The sequence below is a fragment of the Ursus americanus genome, chromosome 10, assembly GCF_024610735.1.
Source record: "Ursus americanus isolate L20-20 chromosome 10, mUrsAme1.1.p, whole genome shotgun sequence".
Taxonomy (NCBI): Eukaryota; Metazoa; Chordata; class Mammalia; order Carnivora; family Ursidae; genus Ursus; species Ursus americanus.
In genome coordinates this window covers 71,481,255-71,498,901 of record NC_142136.1, presented here as the reverse complement: position 1 = coordinate 71,498,901, position 17,647 = coordinate 71,481,255, and the positions used below count along the sequence as shown (strand labels likewise).

Here is a 17,647-nt window from a genome sequence, read left to right as displayed (position 1 = left end):
AACAATGGATTTTAATTATCAATAATGTATAAAATCGGTCCACTAATTATAACAAATGTACCATACTAATGTAAAATGCTAATAGGGGAAACTGGGTACTATGTGTAAGTTCTTTGTACTCTTTTCTCAAATTTTTTTAAAAATAGGTATAACACTACTCTAAAAAATACGCTATTAAAAAAATACATACCAAAAAAGTGTAATGAATAAAACAATGGCTACCTATATTTTCAGTACTCAGCTTAATGATGATCAAGACAGTAAAAAACCTCTCTTGTACTACTTCACGGTTCCTTCACTACTGGACATGAAATAGATTTCTAAACTCGATTTTCATTCCCTTTTTATTTCTTGACTACTTCCACTACGTATGCATACGTACCTAAGCAACATACGGTACTGTTTTACATGTTTAAGATCCTATGTATATAGATTGTCATACTATGTACGTTCTACTCTTCCTCTTTTTGCCTCATATTTCTGGGTCAAGTATTGATTTACCGGCATATTCCATCATATGAGCATCCCATTAATGTACTCTCTTCGGTGGATGTTGCTAATGTTTTGCTTTTACTGACCGTGCTGTTACGCACGTCCTGATTTACATGTCAACATTTCTAAAAGATATACATTTAGGAGCAAAATACTAGGGTACCGTATTTGAAAATTTGCCGTTTTACTTTATTTTGCCAAATTGCTTTCAAAATAGATAAATCATTTACGCATACACAAGCCAGAGCGTCGTATATCCGGACTCATAGGAGAAAAAAAAAACGGGATAATATGACTGCCTCCTTACAGTTCGTCTTCTGTGCCCACGTAATCATTACTCCAAACATACATAGAACAGTTACGCGCCCCGCGAAAGGCTTAAACACTGTTACACCAACCTCTCCCCGGCTCCCGGAGACGCCGACACACGCGCACTTCCGGCGTAAGCTCGACGCAAAGGCGAAGGACGGTACGTTGGGGCGTCGGCGTCGTGATTGACGCCCTTGAAGGCCCCTTTCCGGGCTGTCCGGAAAGATCCAAGTGTCAGCTTGTGTTGGTCTAGTGCCTCTTTGTCACAAGAAAGAAAAATATTCTGCCAGGCTCCCCTTGTCCTCTGAGAAGATCCCCTTCCCCACAAGAGTTACTTTCGACTGGCATTTCTTTCAGGCAGTGCTGCGGGCAACCCGTAGGCCCTTGTAAGGCGCGCGCTGCGGCCCCGCCTCCTTCCTTTCGGCCGGAACCGCCATCTTCCAGGTAGGCCGTGCTCGTGGCTCCCGCTGCCGCGTGTCCGACAGACTCGAGTTCTCATCCTGTGACCGCTGCGGCCGTGCATAGAGGTCCTAGAGAGACTGCCTAGCCTGTCCGGGGCCCACTGACCTGGGTGGTGGAGCTATGTTCGTCCAGACCGGGAGCGGCGTGCGCCGGGCTTGGGCCGGGGGCTGAGGACCAGACGGCAAGGCCGCGGCCCTGCGGGGGGAGAGACTCGCGAAAAGCGAAGCCGAAACACTGGGGTGAGGTAGTTCGGGTCGGTTTGGGAAATAATTTGTTTTTTTCTGTGCCCCCACGGCTTCAGCCTCAGTATTCTGGGCCTTCGAACAGGCTTTGCGGCCGCGTGGCCCAATGCCTTTCGAACTCTTCAGTGTGACGTTTTTGCCACTAATGTAAAGCCTGAACTTGTAATGCTGTCGGATAAGGGCTTAGGGGTAGTAGGAATGGGTTTAGGGGTTTAAAGGCATGGGCTTTAATCTCCGGTAAGGCCTAGTTGTGTTTGAAAAGCTGGGCTTGCGGTCCGGAGGGATGGATGCCTTGCATGATATGAGCTATAGATCACTTGGCTTTAGTGTGTGAAATTAATCCGGTTGTTTTAAATTGGGGCCCCAAGTCGCATTTGAGGAAACGGAAAGTGCTTTCAGGTTGCCACAAGTATTTTGTTAACGCTGGGGCAGCGTGTGAATAGCTAGGTGTTTCATTTGGAATCTTGGGAAAGTCCTTGAATTACCATTTAATCTTAGTTTTCTTTTTTTCATCCTCCCCCCCCCCCCCCGCGAGCTTTTCACCTGGTTTGTAAATGTTAGGTACCACGGTTGAGCAACCAGGTTGCGTTTTATAGCGGGTGCTGTTTGGTACTGTTACAGAATCTAAAGTAATCACTGTTTTCTACATTTTATTTTTTAAAGCGTGTATTGGTTCGTGATGTAAGATAGATTTCTTACTGGGGAAGATGGATCTGGTGGAAGGCGAATGGACATTTTATTTTATTTTATTTTTTTTTTTAAGATTTTATTTATTTATTTGACAGAGATAGAGACAGCCAGCGAGAGAGGGAACACAAGCAGGGGGAGTGGGAGAGGAAGAAGCAGGCTCATAGCGGAGGAGCCTGATGTGGGGCTCGATCCCATAACGCCAGGATCACGCCCTGAGCCGAAGGCAGACGCTTAACCGCTGTGCCACCCAGGCGCCCCCGAATGGACATTTTAGCATGCTAAAGGCAGAAATTACTTTACATTACTGAATCTGCCGCTTAGTGACTCCATAAAGTGATTTGGACCTGCAGAGCATCTCCTTGTTTATGAACTTGACACTTGGTATGAGTTGACAAAAATGTAGAGGATTTGAGGATTAAAGCAAAGTATTTGGCACTAAAAAGGAATGGATGGATTTGTTGTAACAGTGATTTGGCTTTGGTGGGTTAGGTGAAACATTGTGTCTCCATACCTCCCAAGTTAACGAATAAGATACTTTGGAGTCACTTTTCTTTAAGAAGTGTTTATAAGAGGGCACCTGGGTGGCTCAGTGGGTAAATCATCTACCTTAGGCTCACGTCATGATCCCAGGGTCCTGGGATTGAACCCCAAGTCAGGCTCCCTGCTTAGTGGGGATTCTGCTTCTGTGTAAGATACACTGTCACAAAAAAAAAAAAAACACAAAACAAAACAGGAAGAGAAGGGGTTTAATCCACCATGTAAAAAATGCGGGCTGAGTTGTCTTGCTCTCCAGCAACAAGCAGATTGCTCACTAGTTAGTAATTCCAGTGCCTTTAGCATTCTGGGCTGGGTTCTACTACAAGTAGCATGGTTTTAGAACTTTGGTTGTGTTTTTATGTTCTAATAGGGAACGTACTGGTGGGGGTTCTAAAATCCAGTTCTGCTACTTAGTAGCTTTAATGTTAATAGCACTTACACAGTTTCAGCAAAAATTTTACATGCCAAAATGATGGGTTTTTACCGTTTATAAGAAATATTGATTGGTGAGTCAGCTTCTTAGATTTCTTAATTATGTTGCTCCTATAATGCAAGCATTTGACATTTACAGGGCTGTTTGATTGGTTTTTTGTTTAAAAAGACAAATGCCAATTTTGCATTTGCATTTGACTGTTTTATACTTCCGTTTTCAGTAATTCGCCAAAATGACCAACACAAAGGGAAAGAGGAGAGGTACCCGCTATATGTTCTCTAGGCCTTTTAGAAAACATGGTAAGTAGATTTACCCTCGTAGAGAACAAAGCATACAATGCATTCTTACTAAATGGCATTAATTAACCAGCATCTACCTAACTTGTTTTTGTAATAAATAAAAAGCATAAATTTCATATAGTAGTTTCCTATGAACAAGATTTAAAAATACAACTGTCAAAGATAGAGTATGCTGAAAGCTAGTAAGCTTGCATGTTTCTTTTATACTCTAGACTTTTTAATCTTGATACTGACTATACTGGTTTTTTTGTTCACAGGAGTTGTTCCTTTGGCCACATACATGCGAATCTACAAGAAAGGTGATATTGTGGACATCAAGGTAAATTCTAAAATTGGGTAAATAACCTACAGAGTAATATTAGAAGGTAGAAAATTTTAATACTGGAATTCAAATGCTAGTGTATGTTGCATATGTTGGCTTTTTAGTCTCCTGAATAGGGAAAATCTTTGATCTGAATAAGGACTCCTAAGTGTAGAATGGCTAATTTAACTCAAACCAGAGTTTTTAAAGTGCTATTCGTGCATCTAAGAATTTTCTCATTACTTGTTAATGGGTTATGAAAAAAGTCAAGAGTTTGTTGAGGTGGAAAGGAATACTATGCCTTAGTGCAAATTTTAATTGTTGATGGAGATGGGTTATTAAAAAAAAAAGTGAAAGTTACGTTCTTTTGTGACCACTATTTAAATGTATCTTGGTACTCTGGAGCTTAATGATGATTGTCTTTTTGATTGCTTAAAGCAATGTGAAAAACACATTTCACCGGCTCTGAAAGCTCTTGAGTTACCATTTAAAAGAAAAAAATTTTAAAGTATCTTAGTTACTTTAACAAGAGTCAGGATGTAAAAGGAAGGGGAAATGCTGGCATAACTTTAATCTCCTTTCTTAACAGGGAATGGGCACTGTTCAAAAAGGAATGCCCCACAAATGTTACCATGGCAAAACTGGAAGAGTCTACAATGTTACTCAGCATGCTGTTGGCATTGTTGTAAACAAACAAGTTAAGTAAGTAACGTCGAGTTCTTTTTAGCCGCTTAGTATTCCCTCATACCCCCTTTTCACTTTGCCAATTGGACTTATGTCTTTATTGGTCATTCAAGTGGGGCAAAGGAAATATCCTTTTAAAACTCAAGCAAACTGGGTGTTTGCCTTGTATCCTGTCAGAGGAAACAGATTGAACTAGACTTAATGGAAAGTTTTATTAGTGGAGATATTTGGGGATGCATGGGTAGCGCATTCAGTTAAGCATATAACTCTTGGTTTTGGCTCTGGTTGTGGGTTCGAGCCCTGTGTCAGGCTCCATGCTTAGCGTGGAGTCTCCTTAAGACTCCTCTCCCTCTACCCCCTCCAAATAAATAAATCTTTTATTTAGTTTTAGAGAGAACATGAGCAGTGGGGAGGGGCAGAGGGAGAAGAGAGAGAATCTTCCAGCAGACACCCCCAAGTGCAGATCCTGACACAGCTCAATCCCATTACCCTGGGATCGTGACCTGAGCCAAAACCCAAGAGTGGGATGCTCAACCGACTGAGCCACCCAGGCGCCCCAGTGAATAAATTTTTTAAAAAGTGGAGATGTTTGCTTCAAGGCCTCTTCTAGTACAATTAATGATTACAAATTTAGCCATCGGCTTGCTGAGTAAGCCTATCTATTGGTAAAAGGTTTGTGGTTTATTTAATAAATGAAACTGCCAAATAAAATTGGACTTTGTTATATTTTTGCTGAAGCATTTATAGTAATGTTGATTCTCCCCAGGGGCAAGATTCTTGCCAAGAGAATTAATGTACGCATTGAGCATATTAAACACTCGAAGAGCAGAGATAGCTTCCTGAAGCGTGTGAAGGAAAATGATCAGAAAAAGAAGGAAGCCAAAGAGAAAGGTACTTGGGTTCAACTGAAGCGCCAGGTGAGTGCTTGACAGATGGTTTCTTGCTCTTGATCTTGGGAATTTTCAAAGTTGCTCAGTGGTAATTTTCTTTTATATGAAAGTTAATGAATTGAGTATGTTTCTTTGTTTCTGAGAACACTTTGAAATTGATTACAGTCCTTGACATAATTGTCCCCTTGCTTTTTTTTTTTTTAAATAGCCTGCCCCACCCAGAGAAGCACACTTTGTGAGAACCAATGGAAAGGAGCCCGAACTGCTGGAACCCATTCCCTATGAATTCATGGCATGATAAACGGAAAGAAAATAAAAGACCTGAAGACTGTAAAAATGTTTCTCTTCATTGAGTTAGAAGTGTGGTGTCCTTTCCCCCAAAAAATATTTAAAGCAAACTTTAATTGTGTCCTAATTCATTGGGTGATGTCTTTATTCAAACTTAGTGGCTTTGTTCTGGCTGAAAGATGTGAAGTGAATATTCAGAATAGAACAGAATATACTCAGTTGGTTAGAAAACTGCCAGGTATTACTTTTAAAGTATAGTTGGAAAATAATCCCTCCAAATCCCTAAGAAAAAAAGAATTTTAAAAATACGTGAAAGGTTATCTTTTGCATTGCATTTAAGCTCAGGGAGAGTTGAGTACTTGTAATTGTATCCTGTCTTAAATAGCTGTGTTTTAAGGATAAAGAACTTGCCTTTGAAGCCTATTTAAAAATAGATGGTTTAAAGCACTCTGTCTGGTTCCTACTAAATTGTTTTTCCTGTCATTTCCTGTTACGGTTTTCCTGTATGGTGCTCTAGCTCTTAGGAAAAATTTATTTCTTGGAAGTGCTCTTTTTTGCCCCATTTCCTTTGTACTTGTCTTTGCCTGAAATACCTACACTTTCTTAAGTTGGTGAAGTCCTGATTGTTCTTTGTTCACCTTGTGTGTCATAATTGAACCTTCCCTGATAAAAGTATTTTAAGGAGAGGAATGAGAGTGCTTGGAATCAGAGAAATTACTTCTGGTTTGGGGTGATAGAATAAAGTCCTTTATACCTGTTCCCACTACAGGTGTGTTTGCTTTGTTACAGTGTTTATTTTTAAAAGCTTAATCTTCCCCATTAGACCTGAGGTTAAAGACTGTCTTAGTAAATTTTCCCCCCTAAGTCCTGGCACATAATGAGCATTTCATAAATGTTCTTTAAATTGAGGAAAGCACTGCTTTTTTTTTTTTTTAAGACTTTATTTATTTGACAGAGATAGAGACAGCCAGAGAGAGAGAACCCAAGCAGGGGGAGTGGGAGGGGAAGAAGCAGGCTCACAGTGGAGGAGCCCAATGTGGGGCTCGATCCCATAACGCCGGGATCACGCCCTGAGCCGAAGGCAGACGCTTAACGACTGAGCCACCCAGGCGCCCCAAGATTTTATTCATTTATTCGAGAGAGAATGAGAGAGCACAAGCTGGGAGGAGAGGGAGAAGCAGGTTCCCTGCCAGCAGGGAACCTCATGCAGGGCTCAATCCCAGGACCCTGGGATCATGATCTGAGCCAAAGACACTTAATAAACTGAGCCACCCAGGTTCCCTGAGCAGACATTTTCTAACTTCAGTGTGTTTAATCTTTTTTCCTGTGGACTTTACCAAACTAGAATGTTTTTAATTTTAGAGCGCTCATAATGATTTTGTTCTTGAGTAATTGAGGTGATTAAGTCTCCTGCATGATGTGGAAAGATTGGGAAACCTCAAACATTTTCATTTTCCAGCAGTTTGTATTAACCCCACTTTCTGTTGCCCCATGTAAAATGAGGTACAGGGATTGGACCAAGTGATTCCTAGAGGTCCTTTGTACACATATGGCCTATGACTTCATACTCCCATGACCACCAGATGACATAATTGTGACAAGACATGGCAGAGGATAAGATCCCTCAGTTCAGGAGGGCTGATGAAGGTGAATATTGAGAAAAAGAAGGGCTGCAAATTGAACTGGTTTAAGGGAATTCTAAGGGCAGATCATCCGGAAAGGCAAACTTCCATCTGGTGTACAGTGTGGCAATTTTCTAATGTGCTGTTAATGGTGATAGTGGTACCATGAATGTACATAAAACTTTTGGTATTGGGGGTGCCTGGGGGGCTCAGTCAGACTTGGTTTTGGCTTAGGTCTTGGTCGTGAGGTCAGGCTCCGCTGTGCTCCAATTGTTCTCAAGTATTGTTCCCCACCCGACATCAACATTTTGGGGGAACTTGTTTAAAATATGGGCCTACTAAATCAAATTCTGGGGGTGAGCCCAGCACTCTTTACAACATCTCTGGGTGACTGATATGCTCAAGTTTGAGAACCACTCATCTATGTCTTTAGTCACCTGTAATATACTTGATGCTCAAATTTCAGAACTCAAGTTCTCTGAACCTCTAACTGTATTTCCAACTCCCTTTTGGGCAGCTCCATCGGAATATCCTGCAAATACACAGATTAGTTTGAAGAGGTTTTCTTGAAATAAATTGCATCGAACTCCCCTAGCTTTGAGTAATGTGTGTGTGCTGATAAATTATGTGCCTGCCTTGAAATGCAGGTCCTTTTAAATGAGTAATTGTTACAGATTGTGAAGTTACAAATGAATCTCTTACTATACAATTCCCTTTTCTACACTTGTTGGTGAGGATGAAGAAAAATGTTCTAACTATAAAACTTTTTGCCCTATTCCTAAATTAGAGCCATGACCATAAATGAAGTTGCTTGGCTCCTTGAACTTTTGATTCTTCCTTTTCTGATCTAGCCAGGTACCTTTTGAGGACTTCTGGTTTTGTTCAGTTGAGCCCAGTCCCAAGGGTTGAATAAAATATATCACACTCTCAATGTTGTGGCAGAAAAAACCCACAGCTTCATATCTCTAGTGTATTCTCGCTAGTGTCAATAACATTTTCTCTGTGCTATGGTGGGAAAAAACAATTATGCTAAAACGTAGCAATAAAAGTTGCTAAGATTTAAACAAAGTAGGTGTATCTTACTTTTTGAACACAAGAGAAATAATTAGATTTGGAATACAAGTGTTTATCCCATCTGCACTTAAAAGGAAAACAATTGGTAGAAAAGCTTCCCAGAATCTGTTAGACAAGTTACTTGGTTATCAATAATAGCAGTGAGGCAGCATCTGTAGCTCGTATTGCTGAGGCGGAAAGTGTACAGAGGAGTGAATAAGCAGCCCAGGGTTTCTGTGTTATTCTTTTCAAACTGCAAACGTGTGTGGTGATGATCAACTGACAGGCTAGCACATAAAGCCCCAAATGGAAAAAGCATAGAGAAAATTCTCTGATACCTGCTTTCCTTGCATTATCGGAATTTATGGAAATCATTTAATTTGGAAAGGAAATGCAATGAGGTACTCTATTCTCTGAAATGAGGTGATAGCTTAGCTCAAGTGAGGATGTGATTGAACTTTTTGCTCCTGATAGAGAAGGGGGTTAAGAATAATTGCTTGTGGGAGATGAATAAGTAAACAGTTCTAAGATACTTGAGGGCAGAGATGATACTCTGTTCTACATATGCTTCTAGCACTGACCCTGTTACATATAGTCAGGATTACCCCCCCTTAAGGAATTCAGTGGCTTTCCATAGCCTCCGGATAAATTCCTGAGCATGGCATGCGTTGACATCCACAGTCTGGTCCCCAATTTCTTGGGCCACCCACCTCATCCTTCTAATGTTTGAGACTACTCATAGCTCCCCAGACGCATTATACTTCTACTTCCATGATTTTGCTCATGCTGTTTCTTCAACTTGACATGCCATCTCCCACCCTCTGTGTTTCCACCTACCAAATAATACTCATGCTCAGAGACTGGGCAGTTTCTTCCTGTAGCTTTCCCTGATTACCACTGCCCACCTCCCCCATTGAGATTTAATTCTCCCCATTGCAGCTCTATTGGAGTTGGCACCCTGACCTGCTTTGTCATTCCTTTTTTATGACCAGAGTGTTTTCATCCTTCTTTCTATGTTGATGGAAAATGCCAAGATTAGAAATCGGAGGGGTTAGGTTGTCTCTTACTGAATGGCTCAGTGACTTTGGGTAAGTTACTGAACTTGTCTGAACCTCAAGTTAGGAGATACTTAACCCATTTTACAGGTTTAGTTAAGATTAAAGAAGAAATAGAATTTTTTGGTAAACTCACAAATTTATAAAGGATAATTAATTTCACTACAGGGGTGTCTGTGAAGGCAGGCAGGAATGTCTTCTACTTTGGCATCCCCTCAGTAAATGGTAACAGAAAGTTAACTGTTACTTGTATTCTGTACCAGCACTTAATGGAGTCTTGCAACAAGTAGATTTTCAATAATTCTGACTGTTGAAATAAAGTAGAGCTGGTAGGAAAGCACAGTTTTTATTCTGGTGAAATTACCTAAAGGTAGTCTGCAAGTCTCCAGTAAACTCATTGTTCAGGGATGTAGGATACACAGCAAGAGTTGTTATTAAGAGGTGATGGAAGGTGGAGGGAGAGGTGTTCTTGAACTAGAGGAGAACCCTTGGCAGCTTTGCCTCAGGGCAGAAATCAAGCTTCCTGACTGGTAAAGGGTTAATAACTTCCCAAGGCTGATGCTTGCGAATTACTAAATTCTGCCCTTCACACTCATTCTAAACACCCACAGGATTTGTGTATCCATATCTGTGCCTACACATTTCCATTATCATTTTAAAACCACTTCAGTATGCCTGTGTTCTATTGGTTGCAGTACAATTTTACATAACTCTGGACACAAAGAAATTCAAAATGAAATAGAACACAAGCAGCAACAATTTAGGCAATGCTATTTATAATGTTCCGTTAACAGTTCGATAACATATTGTCTGTATTAAAAGGTCATGGATTATCTTGTCTATTTGCAAATGCAAAGAGCTTTCCAAGGACAACGGAATAACATCTTGAGCTCTCTGAGCAAAGATGCAATGTGAATGCAAAATGGAACATAATTATCAGTGGACAGAGAACAGTCTTAGGAATCTTACTTACTGGGTGACCTTAAACTAAAATGATGTTATTCCTGATAGGGAATGTAAGATGGGGAATGAGGTGTAGAGGTAAGTCCAAGATTCAGCCAAGAAAGTGTTCTCTTTTCCCTTGAGTTCTGTGTTTTAATCCCAGGAAAGTGAAAGGTGCAGAGTCCGTTGATTCCTTCTCAACAGTGATCCCCTTTCCTATTTTTTGATGGGGGAGCGAGGTGTCTGCTAGCTCCTGGGGAGGAGCCAGGGTTGTTGTAAGGTAGTGGCAATCCTAGTCTTCTTTGCTAGATACTTGGATAAACTCAGCTTCTCAGTTCTGGAGATTGAGAGGTAAGAGAAAGTCTGCTGGATTCTGAGAATTATTTTATTTCATAATAAAAATAGACAAAAGAATAGAGTCCCATGCTCCCTTCCTGCTTTGGTGAAGACTTGGGTGTTTGGTGAAACGGGCCATTTTGTGTTCAAAGAGAGCCAAGAGCATCCGGGACACAACGACTTGGACCCATATCACTGAACAGCTGAAGGATCCCTGGAACCTAATGGTTTCAAGGCTGTTCTGTAAATAGTAAATGTCTTTATGGTGCTTTCTACCCCGTCAAGGAATGAGGTGCCCTACTTTAAATCTTTCCGGTTAAACTGAAGTTTAACAGAAGGGGATTGCCGTGTAAGCTGCCAAAAGTCGGTGCAGCTGAAATACTGCAGTTCATCTTGGGACATTTCCTGGAACACTTTCTCTTGAGAGTAGGTTGCTCTCAAAACCAAGGTATTGGGATAATGGTTACACATATGACTTCTGTCTTTTCCAGTTCATACAGTGAAGACATCATTCATTCATTTATTCATTCAGAAAGTCGGTCAGTGAGAAAAGGACCTTCTAAGTCCCAGGTACCACTCTGTGCTGGTGCTAGAGACACAAGCTAGAGTCTCTGCCCCCCTGGAGACTGTCATGAAACAAATTTTACAGAAAGTGACAGTTGAGATCACTGCTGCCAAGGGTGTCCTAAGAGGGAGGAACTGGGAGATCAAAGAAAGCTTCCAAGAGAGGAGCAAGTAAACAAGTCATCGGTCTATTCCTACTGTACAGCAGGAGTCCTGAAGAATTCAACTGAGAGGTGAAGAGAGCAGTGGGGATGCAGAGGGAGAGACACCAAAGGGTGTAGGCAGTAGAAATGGTGGAACTTGGAAGTGAGAGTGGTAGGAGTCAAGGATGGCTCACAGGTTGCCGGTTTGGAATTCTGAGTAGATGGAGGGAAACATGCATATGTAGTTGGTTGCTAAAAATGGATCCCATTCTTTATTCCCCTCTGCATCCCACCCAGCCCTTTTTTTTCTTTAAAATACTTATTTCAGAGAGAAAGAGGGAATGAACTGGGAGGGGAGTGGGGAGGGACAGAGGGAGAGTGGAAGCAGACTCCCCACTGAGTGGGGAGCCCAAGGTGGCGCTCGATCTTCAACCCAGACATCATGACCTGAGCCCCTGAGCCAAAACCAAAAGCCAGATGTTTAACCGACCTGAGCCACCCAGCCCTTTCAAATGTGACTTCAGCTCCCTCTGCTGAGGTGTGGAGTGTATCCCTTCCCCTCTCCCTGAATTTGGACTGAAATTGTGACTTGCTTTGGCCAAGGGAATGCAGCAGGGGTTATCCGTTCCACCGTAGAGTAGAGCTCAAGAGGCCTTTTCCACTTCCACTTACTCTCTCTGAAACCTGCTCAGCCACTGTGAGAGCAAGCCCTAGCCAGCCTGTGTGTGTGTGTGTGGGGGGTCTCGGACATGCGACTCCGTCACTGCCCCTCCCCCATCACAGGTGACTGCCTGCCAGCCACGACCCACCCTCTGCCAGGTCTCTGCAGGTACATGAAAGGGCCCAGCCTAGGTCAGCTGAGTCTGGCCTAGATTAGGATAACCACTCCACTGACCCATAGACTTGTGAGCAACTATGGGGGATTGTTGTTTTAAGCCATTAAGTTTCGTGCAGTTTGTCGTGCAGCAAAAGCTAACTAATACAACCAGGACAGAGAAAGGGGTAAGGATGGGGCCCTTCAATAGGCAATTGGACATAGGAGGCTGGTACACAGGAGGCCAGAAGCATGAAGTTCTAACTTGTAAGAATCAAATCCCAAGGCTTCTGCTTTACTATGGTGGGCTCCCCAAACCCAAGACCAGGCCATTTTTCTCTTTTGTGTCCCCTTCTTCCACTCCCCCATCCTTATCCTAAACTTCATTTTACACTTAGAATAGTACTTGAATAATAAAAGTAGATGCATGACTGAAAGTGCATAGGATGGTATTAATGATGGAGAATTAGTCCAGAGCCAAAGCTCCCAGGGGATGGAATGTGTATTGAGGGTTTACTAATGAGTGGATTCAACCAAGGCCAGCAGCGAGGGTCTGGGGTTGGAGGCTGAGCTGCAAACAATTACTGCCCCCAAGGGGCCTTCACATATCTGGAGCAAGGTCACAGAGACTGCAGTTCCCTTATACAGTTACTAATTCAGGCCTTTACCCTCCTCCTTTTTCCTTATTAATGCCACCCCTCAGCACCTTTTGAAAATAAAAAGGGCAGTATACTCAACAGGAATTTATCCCTCCCGTTGTTGCAGAAACATCGGAGCGACGGCACTTTTTCCTCTTTCTTTCCTCCCCCAGCTCGTAACTGATCTCAGGTTCACCCACTGGTCTAGTGACCCGGGCTCTCCTCTGCGGGGTGGAGGGGCCCCCAGGGTGGCGCAGGCACAGCCTGACGAGAGGCCTCCCACGCGCTCGCGGGCCTGTGGCGGGCCCTCGGGGGCGGGGGCGGGGGCGGGGACGGCAGCGGCGCGGGGAGGGCCGAGCGCGTCAGGCGCCCGGCGGTGCGCACGCCCCCGGCGCCCGGCCCCTCGGCTCTCCAGCGCCGTCACTCGCGGCCGCGGCGGGAAGGGGCGGGAGGGGGAGGAGCCGGAGGCGGCCGCGCCCTCACCGCGCGCGCCCGGCCCTTTAAAGACCGCCCGCCCTGACAGCCCGGCCGGCCGTCGCGGTCCTCGCGCACCCGGCTCCCCACGCTCTCTGCTGGCTAGGGGCTCCGCTGCGGCCGCGGCCGGACTCGGCAGGCTTGCGCCCTCGGCGGCGGGACGCGCTCGGCCGGCGCGCTCTCCATGCGGCCGCCCACCATGTCTGGGCACTGTCTGCTCGCGCCCATCCCCGAGTCCTCCTCCGACTACCTCCTGCCCAAGGACATCAAGCTGGCCGTGCTGGGCGCCGGCCGCGTGGGCAAGAGCGGTGAGTGCCCAGGGGGCCGCGCGGGGACGACGGCGCCTCGGGGAAGAGACGGAGCCCTGGGCGGAGGGGAGGAGGATAGAGCGCCGGGAAGAACCTGGAAGTTTCCGCGCCGGCCCCGGCTCTCCCCTTCCAGCCCGCTTTCCCCGCGGCTTCCCCGGGGCGTCTACTCCTGGGCTCCTGCCTGGCTCGGCCCCTGCAGGTGGAGAGGGGCTGGTGCGGCAGGTAGACACCTGCAGTCACACCCGCCACAAAATCCGCGGGAGACCGCGACGGCCGCACCCTTGGCTTTGCAGAGCCTTTCAACGTGGGCAATACCCGCTGTTCTGCGGCCCAGCGCCCTCTCCTTTTCCACTAGAGCGTCCCGGTTTGACTGGTTTGTCCTAGTCCTTTATCTGATTTTCTTATTTTTCCTTTTCAGCGATGATTGTGCGCTTTCTGACCAAGAGATTCATTGGCGATTATGAACCGAATACAGGTTAGAATAATTTCGTGCTCTCTGCTTTTGTAGCTGCCTGCTCCGATGTTCGTTTTTCTAATATGTGTGTAGGAATTTAAAAGCAAACTCTCCTTCATCCTTCAGGCAAGTTGTATTCACGGCTCGTCTACGTAGAGGGGGACCAGCTCTCCTTGCAGATCCAGGACACCCCCGGGGGCATCCAGGTAAGGACTGCCTGAAGCCAACAGCTCACACAGCCCTAGGTGTGTACCTAGGGGGCTCCGCAGCAGGAGCAAGATGTATACACACACCAGTTTTGCATTTAGATGAAGGCGTGGGCTGTCCTCAGGTGGGCTGTTCCAAACCCTCCTGGTGGCGCCGGGGTGAGTGGATGGTTGGAGAGGTAGCTTCCTCCGGTCCAACACCTCGAAAGGGGAGACGTAGTTAACCTCTCTTTGCAGCCCTGGCAGAGGCCTCACTAGTTGCAGGGATGGGGCTCACCGCTTCTTTCAGAGCTGGACCATGGAACCATTAACAGACTGTTGGGGTGGGGTTCTGGAGAGGGTCTTCTCCCCCAGCAAGGACAGCAAGAGTGCTTCTGTTTCTAACTGTTCGCTCAAGTCATTTAATTGCAACCAGATAACCCCTTGGCAAGCAGTCAGGAATTTAACTTGATTAACAAGTTATTAATTGCTCTCCCTTCCAGGGAGGAAAGGTCTTGTGGAAGAAAAGAGAAGGAATTTGTTTCTGTAACATTCTCAATAAGGACATGCTAAAAATATTTTTATGGGCTTGGGAAAAGATATTTATCTTGGCTTCTTTTCCAAGTTTTGTTTATTCTCAGTTCCCTGAGGATTGCGCCATTCTTCTTTGAAAGTTCTTATTGAAGTCATTCTTCTGTCAGCCAGGGCTCACCACAGAATACCTGCTGAGCGGGGAATTAAAGATAGTGCATTGGGGGGCACCTGGGGGGCACAGCGGTTAAGCGTCTGCCTTCGGCTCAGGGCGTGATCCCGGCATTATGGGATCGAGCCCCACATCAGACTCCTCCCCTGTGAGCCTGCTTCTTCCTCTCCCACTCCCCCTGCTTGTGTTCCCTGTCTCGCTGGCTGTCTCTATCTCTGTCAAATAAATAAATAAAATCTTTAAAAAAAAAAAAAAAAGATAGTGCATTGGTGACAGCCAATAAAATAACCCAGGCAGGGAGTTTGCTCTTCCTGCATCCAAAGCCTCCTTCTGCAGAAGCTAGGTAGCATGTGAAAACTGTATTTATAATTTCTCTTTTGAACTTTTTTTTGCAAGGGTTCCTCTGATGTTATTTTGAGTCCTCTCCCACCGAGGGCTTCCTTGATCCAGACTCATTTTGATCTTTCCCAGGTCCAAGACAACCTCACCCAGGTAGTTGATTCCCTGTCCAAGTGTGTGCAGTGGGCAGAGGGCTTTCTGCTGGTCTACTCCATCACAGACTATGACAGCTACCAGTCCATCCGCCCCCTTTACCAGCACATCCGGAAGGTCCACCCCGACTCTAGGGCCCCTGTCATCATCGTGGGCAACAAGGGGGACCTTCTGCATGCCCGGCAGGTGCAAACACATGATGGCATTCAACTGGCCAATGAGCTGGGCAGCCTGTTCCTTGAAATTTCCACCAGTGAAAACTACGAGGATGTCTGTGATGTGTTTCAGCATCTCTGTAAAGAAGTGAGCAAGCTGCACAGCCTCAGCGGGGAGAAGAGGAGAGCCTCCATCATTCCCCGGCCGCGCTCTCCCAACATGCAAGACCTCAAGAGGCGCTTCAAGCAGGCTCTGTCTTCCAAAGTCAAAGCCCCCTCTGCACTGGGGTAAACCCATCTCACACAGACTCTGCTCCTTTTTATTGTGCATTTGTGCAGCTGAAAAAGACTGGGGATCTCCCTTTTTAATTGCGCATTCAAAATCTATTTTTATACAAACTATTGGTTTTCAAGTGTATGTGTATTTCTGAAAACTCAGTGATTGCCTAGAAGTTGGATAGAGGTTTTTTTAAATAAAATATTTTTTTTTTTACTGTAACTGCTAGCCACTTTTCCATTAAAGGCAAAATGGCAACATTGCTCCTTGTTTTTTAAATGTCTTTTTATAGAAATCATACTTGCACCAGAGCCGAGAACAGCTCCATGCTTGCCCTCAGTCTGAACTCCTATTGGTGTCTTGCAGTAGGGGGGCTGATGAAGAGGGAATCTGTTGTGGGAGAAAGGAAAGAATGTGGAGGAGAAAAGATTTGAGCAACTTCAGGATGTCTTTAATTAGGGCACTTTACCACAGGCATGAAATTGATAGTATGTGATTTTCAAGGAAAGGGGTTCATTGTACGTTGGTGCTAAGAAATTGCAAACATAAATAGCAGTTTCATTTGTTGGTGCAAATGGAAGTCTACCCTCTATACCTGTATTAAAAAACAAAAATTCCTTATGTCAGTAAGTACACCCTACCTAGAGTTGCTTAAAAATTCTCCTTCCTGCGGCGCCTGGGTGGCTCAGCTGGTTAAGCATCAGACTCTTGATTTCTGCTCAGGTCATGATCTCAGGGTCATGGGATTGAGCCCCATGTTGGGCTCTGCGTTGGGCTCCGTGCTGGGTATGGGGCCTGCTTAAGATTCTCCCTCTCCCTCTGCTCCTCCCCCCCGCCCCTCCCGCCCCCCCCCCCAAATAATCTTCCTACTCTGTCTCCCTGACCCTCACATCCAACAGGGCACCTGATCTGTCAGTTCTTTCTCCTCTTTTTCTCTGAAGCATCACTCTGCCAGAATCCAGGCCTGTACAGCTCTTGCCTAGACTGGCAGGCAAGTGTAGGTGAGACCGGTTTCTTGGCTTCTGGACTAACACCCTTCTAATTCTTTCTTTACACCAGACAACCCTAATCACTTTATTTTAATGATTGAAAAACCTAAGCTGTGTTCCCCTTACCTACTGGATAAAATATAATTGAGGCAAGGCAATCAGATGATTTACACCTCTCCAGCCTTATCATCCCCTCCTACAAACACTCACACGCATCGATACACGCCCTCACACAGTGGGCTGAAAGCCCATTCCACAGAACGGTCTGCTGTTCTCAGTATATACCAGGCCCTTTCATGCCTTCCTCCCCTAGCAGGAGCTATTCCCTGTGCCTGGACTAGTTCTCCTCTTCTCCTCTAAAAGATCACTAACTCATTTTTCAAGACCCAAGTCATGGGCTATATTCAGTGCAGGGGCTGCCCTCTCCGAGTCTTCCTCTGTGCCTGCAGCCTTTCTGGGACCCCCAAACATGTCGTGTATCTAGTTGTCACCCCCATTGGAAGGAGTGCTGCTTGTGGGCTGTAACTGCATTTCATAACTTTGTATCCCAAGCTTCCGGCCTACTGCTTGCACCTAGAGTGGAAGGTTTTCAGTAAATATTTGATGGGTAGATAATATGATGAGCTGAATGCATTATTTTTTGGTGCCAAGGGACAGTAGTGGGAGATTGCATGAAACAACTTGTCACTTCTGTAGAACAAGGACAGGAGGTGTTCTGAGTAGTTAAAGTACTTTATTAGCAGTGACAGAGAGGAAGTGACACATACCCAGCTTCAGGCCATTGAAGACCATTACCCTGCCTCTAAGGACACCTGC

At 45.0% G+C, this 17,647-nt stretch overlaps 2 protein-coding genes, 1 long non-coding RNA gene and 2 other non-coding genes across 6 annotated transcripts in view; 4 read left to right on the top strand and 1 right to left on the bottom strand.

The window, feature by feature from the left end:
• The window catches only part of LOC148109386 (uncharacterized), a 28,594-nt gene extending 27,645 nt beyond the window's left edge, over positions 1–949 (bottom strand). Inside the window, exon 1 of the long non-coding RNA XR_015725985.1 lies at positions 891–949. This is a non-coding gene — a long non-coding RNA (uncharacterized LOC148109386). The remainder of the gene's footprint in view (positions 1–890) is intronic.
• Positions 950–1,099: 150 nt separating this feature from the next.
• RPL21 (ribosomal protein L21) lies at positions 1,100–6,393 on the top strand. Of its 2 annotated transcripts, none has more exons than XM_045797061.2 (6): positions 1,100–1,245; positions 3,386–3,464; positions 3,722–3,783; positions 4,355–4,467; positions 5,216–5,366; positions 5,548–6,393. In XM_045797061.2, the coding sequence occupies exons 2-6, from the start codon at positions 3,398–3,400 to the stop codon at positions 5,635–5,637; spliced, it is 483 nt and encodes a 160-aa protein (XP_045653017.1). In that variant the 5' UTR covers positions 1,100–1,245; positions 3,386–3,397; the 3' UTR covers positions 5,638–6,393. The 2 variants fall into 2 exon arrangements, with proteins under 2 accessions (XP_045653017.1, XP_045653018.1); XM_045797062.2 differs by lacking the exon at positions 1,100–1,245 and adding an exon at positions 1,359–1,502.
• On the top strand, positions 4,169–4,239 carry LOC123792025 (small nucleolar RNA SNORD102). The gene has a single exon (XR_006779611.1). It is a non-coding gene; the product is annotated as a small nucleolar RNA SNORD102 (small nucleolar RNA).
• LOC123792031 (small nucleolar RNA SNORA27) lies at positions 4,511–4,637 on the top strand. Its single transcript, XR_006779617.1, has one exon. It is a non-coding gene; the product is annotated as a small nucleolar RNA SNORA27 (small nucleolar RNA).
• Positions 6,394–13,312: 6,919 nt separating the features above from the next.
• RASL11A (RAS like family 11 member A) lies at positions 13,313–16,105 on the top strand. The gene is made up of 4 exons (XM_045797059.2): positions 13,313–13,576; positions 13,995–14,051; positions 14,157–14,236; positions 15,390–16,105. Exons 1-4 carry the CDS (start codon positions 13,453–13,455, stop codon positions 15,855–15,857), a joined length of 729 nt encoding a protein of 242 aa, XP_045653015.1. The 5' UTR covers positions 13,313–13,452; the 3' UTR covers positions 15,858–16,105.
• The last annotated feature ends 1,542 nt before the right edge of the window (positions 16,106–17,647 follow it).

What these genes read in the sequence shown, in the direction of transcription:
- RPL21 (XM_045797061.2), top strand. Translation starts at nt 3,398, where the DNA reads ATGACCAACACAAAGGGAAAGAGGAGAGGTACCCGCTATATGTTCTCT. An exon ending in TAGGCCTTTTAGAAAACATG is followed by an intron (nt 3,465 to 3,721) that starts GTAAGTAGATTT and finishes TTTTGTTCACAG; the next exon opens with GAGTTGTTCCTTTGGCCACA. An exon ending in GTTGTAAACAAACAAGTTAA is followed by an intron (nt 4,468 to 5,215) that starts GTAAGTAACGTC and finishes GATTCTCCCCAG; the next exon opens with GGGCAAGATTCTTGCCAAGA.
- RASL11A (XM_045797059.2), top strand. Translation starts at nt 13,453, where the DNA reads ATGCGGCCGCCCACCATGTCTGGGCACTGTCTGCTCGCGCCCATCCCC. An exon ending in CGGCCGCGTGGGCAAGAGCG is followed by an intron (nt 13,577 to 13,994) that starts GTGAGTGCCCAG and finishes TTTCCTTTTCAG; the next exon opens with CGATGATTGTGCGCTTTCTG. An exon ending in CGATTATGAACCGAATACAG is followed by an intron (nt 14,052 to 14,156) that starts GTTAGAATAATT and finishes TTCATCCTTCAG; the next exon opens with GCAAGTTGTATTCACGGCTC.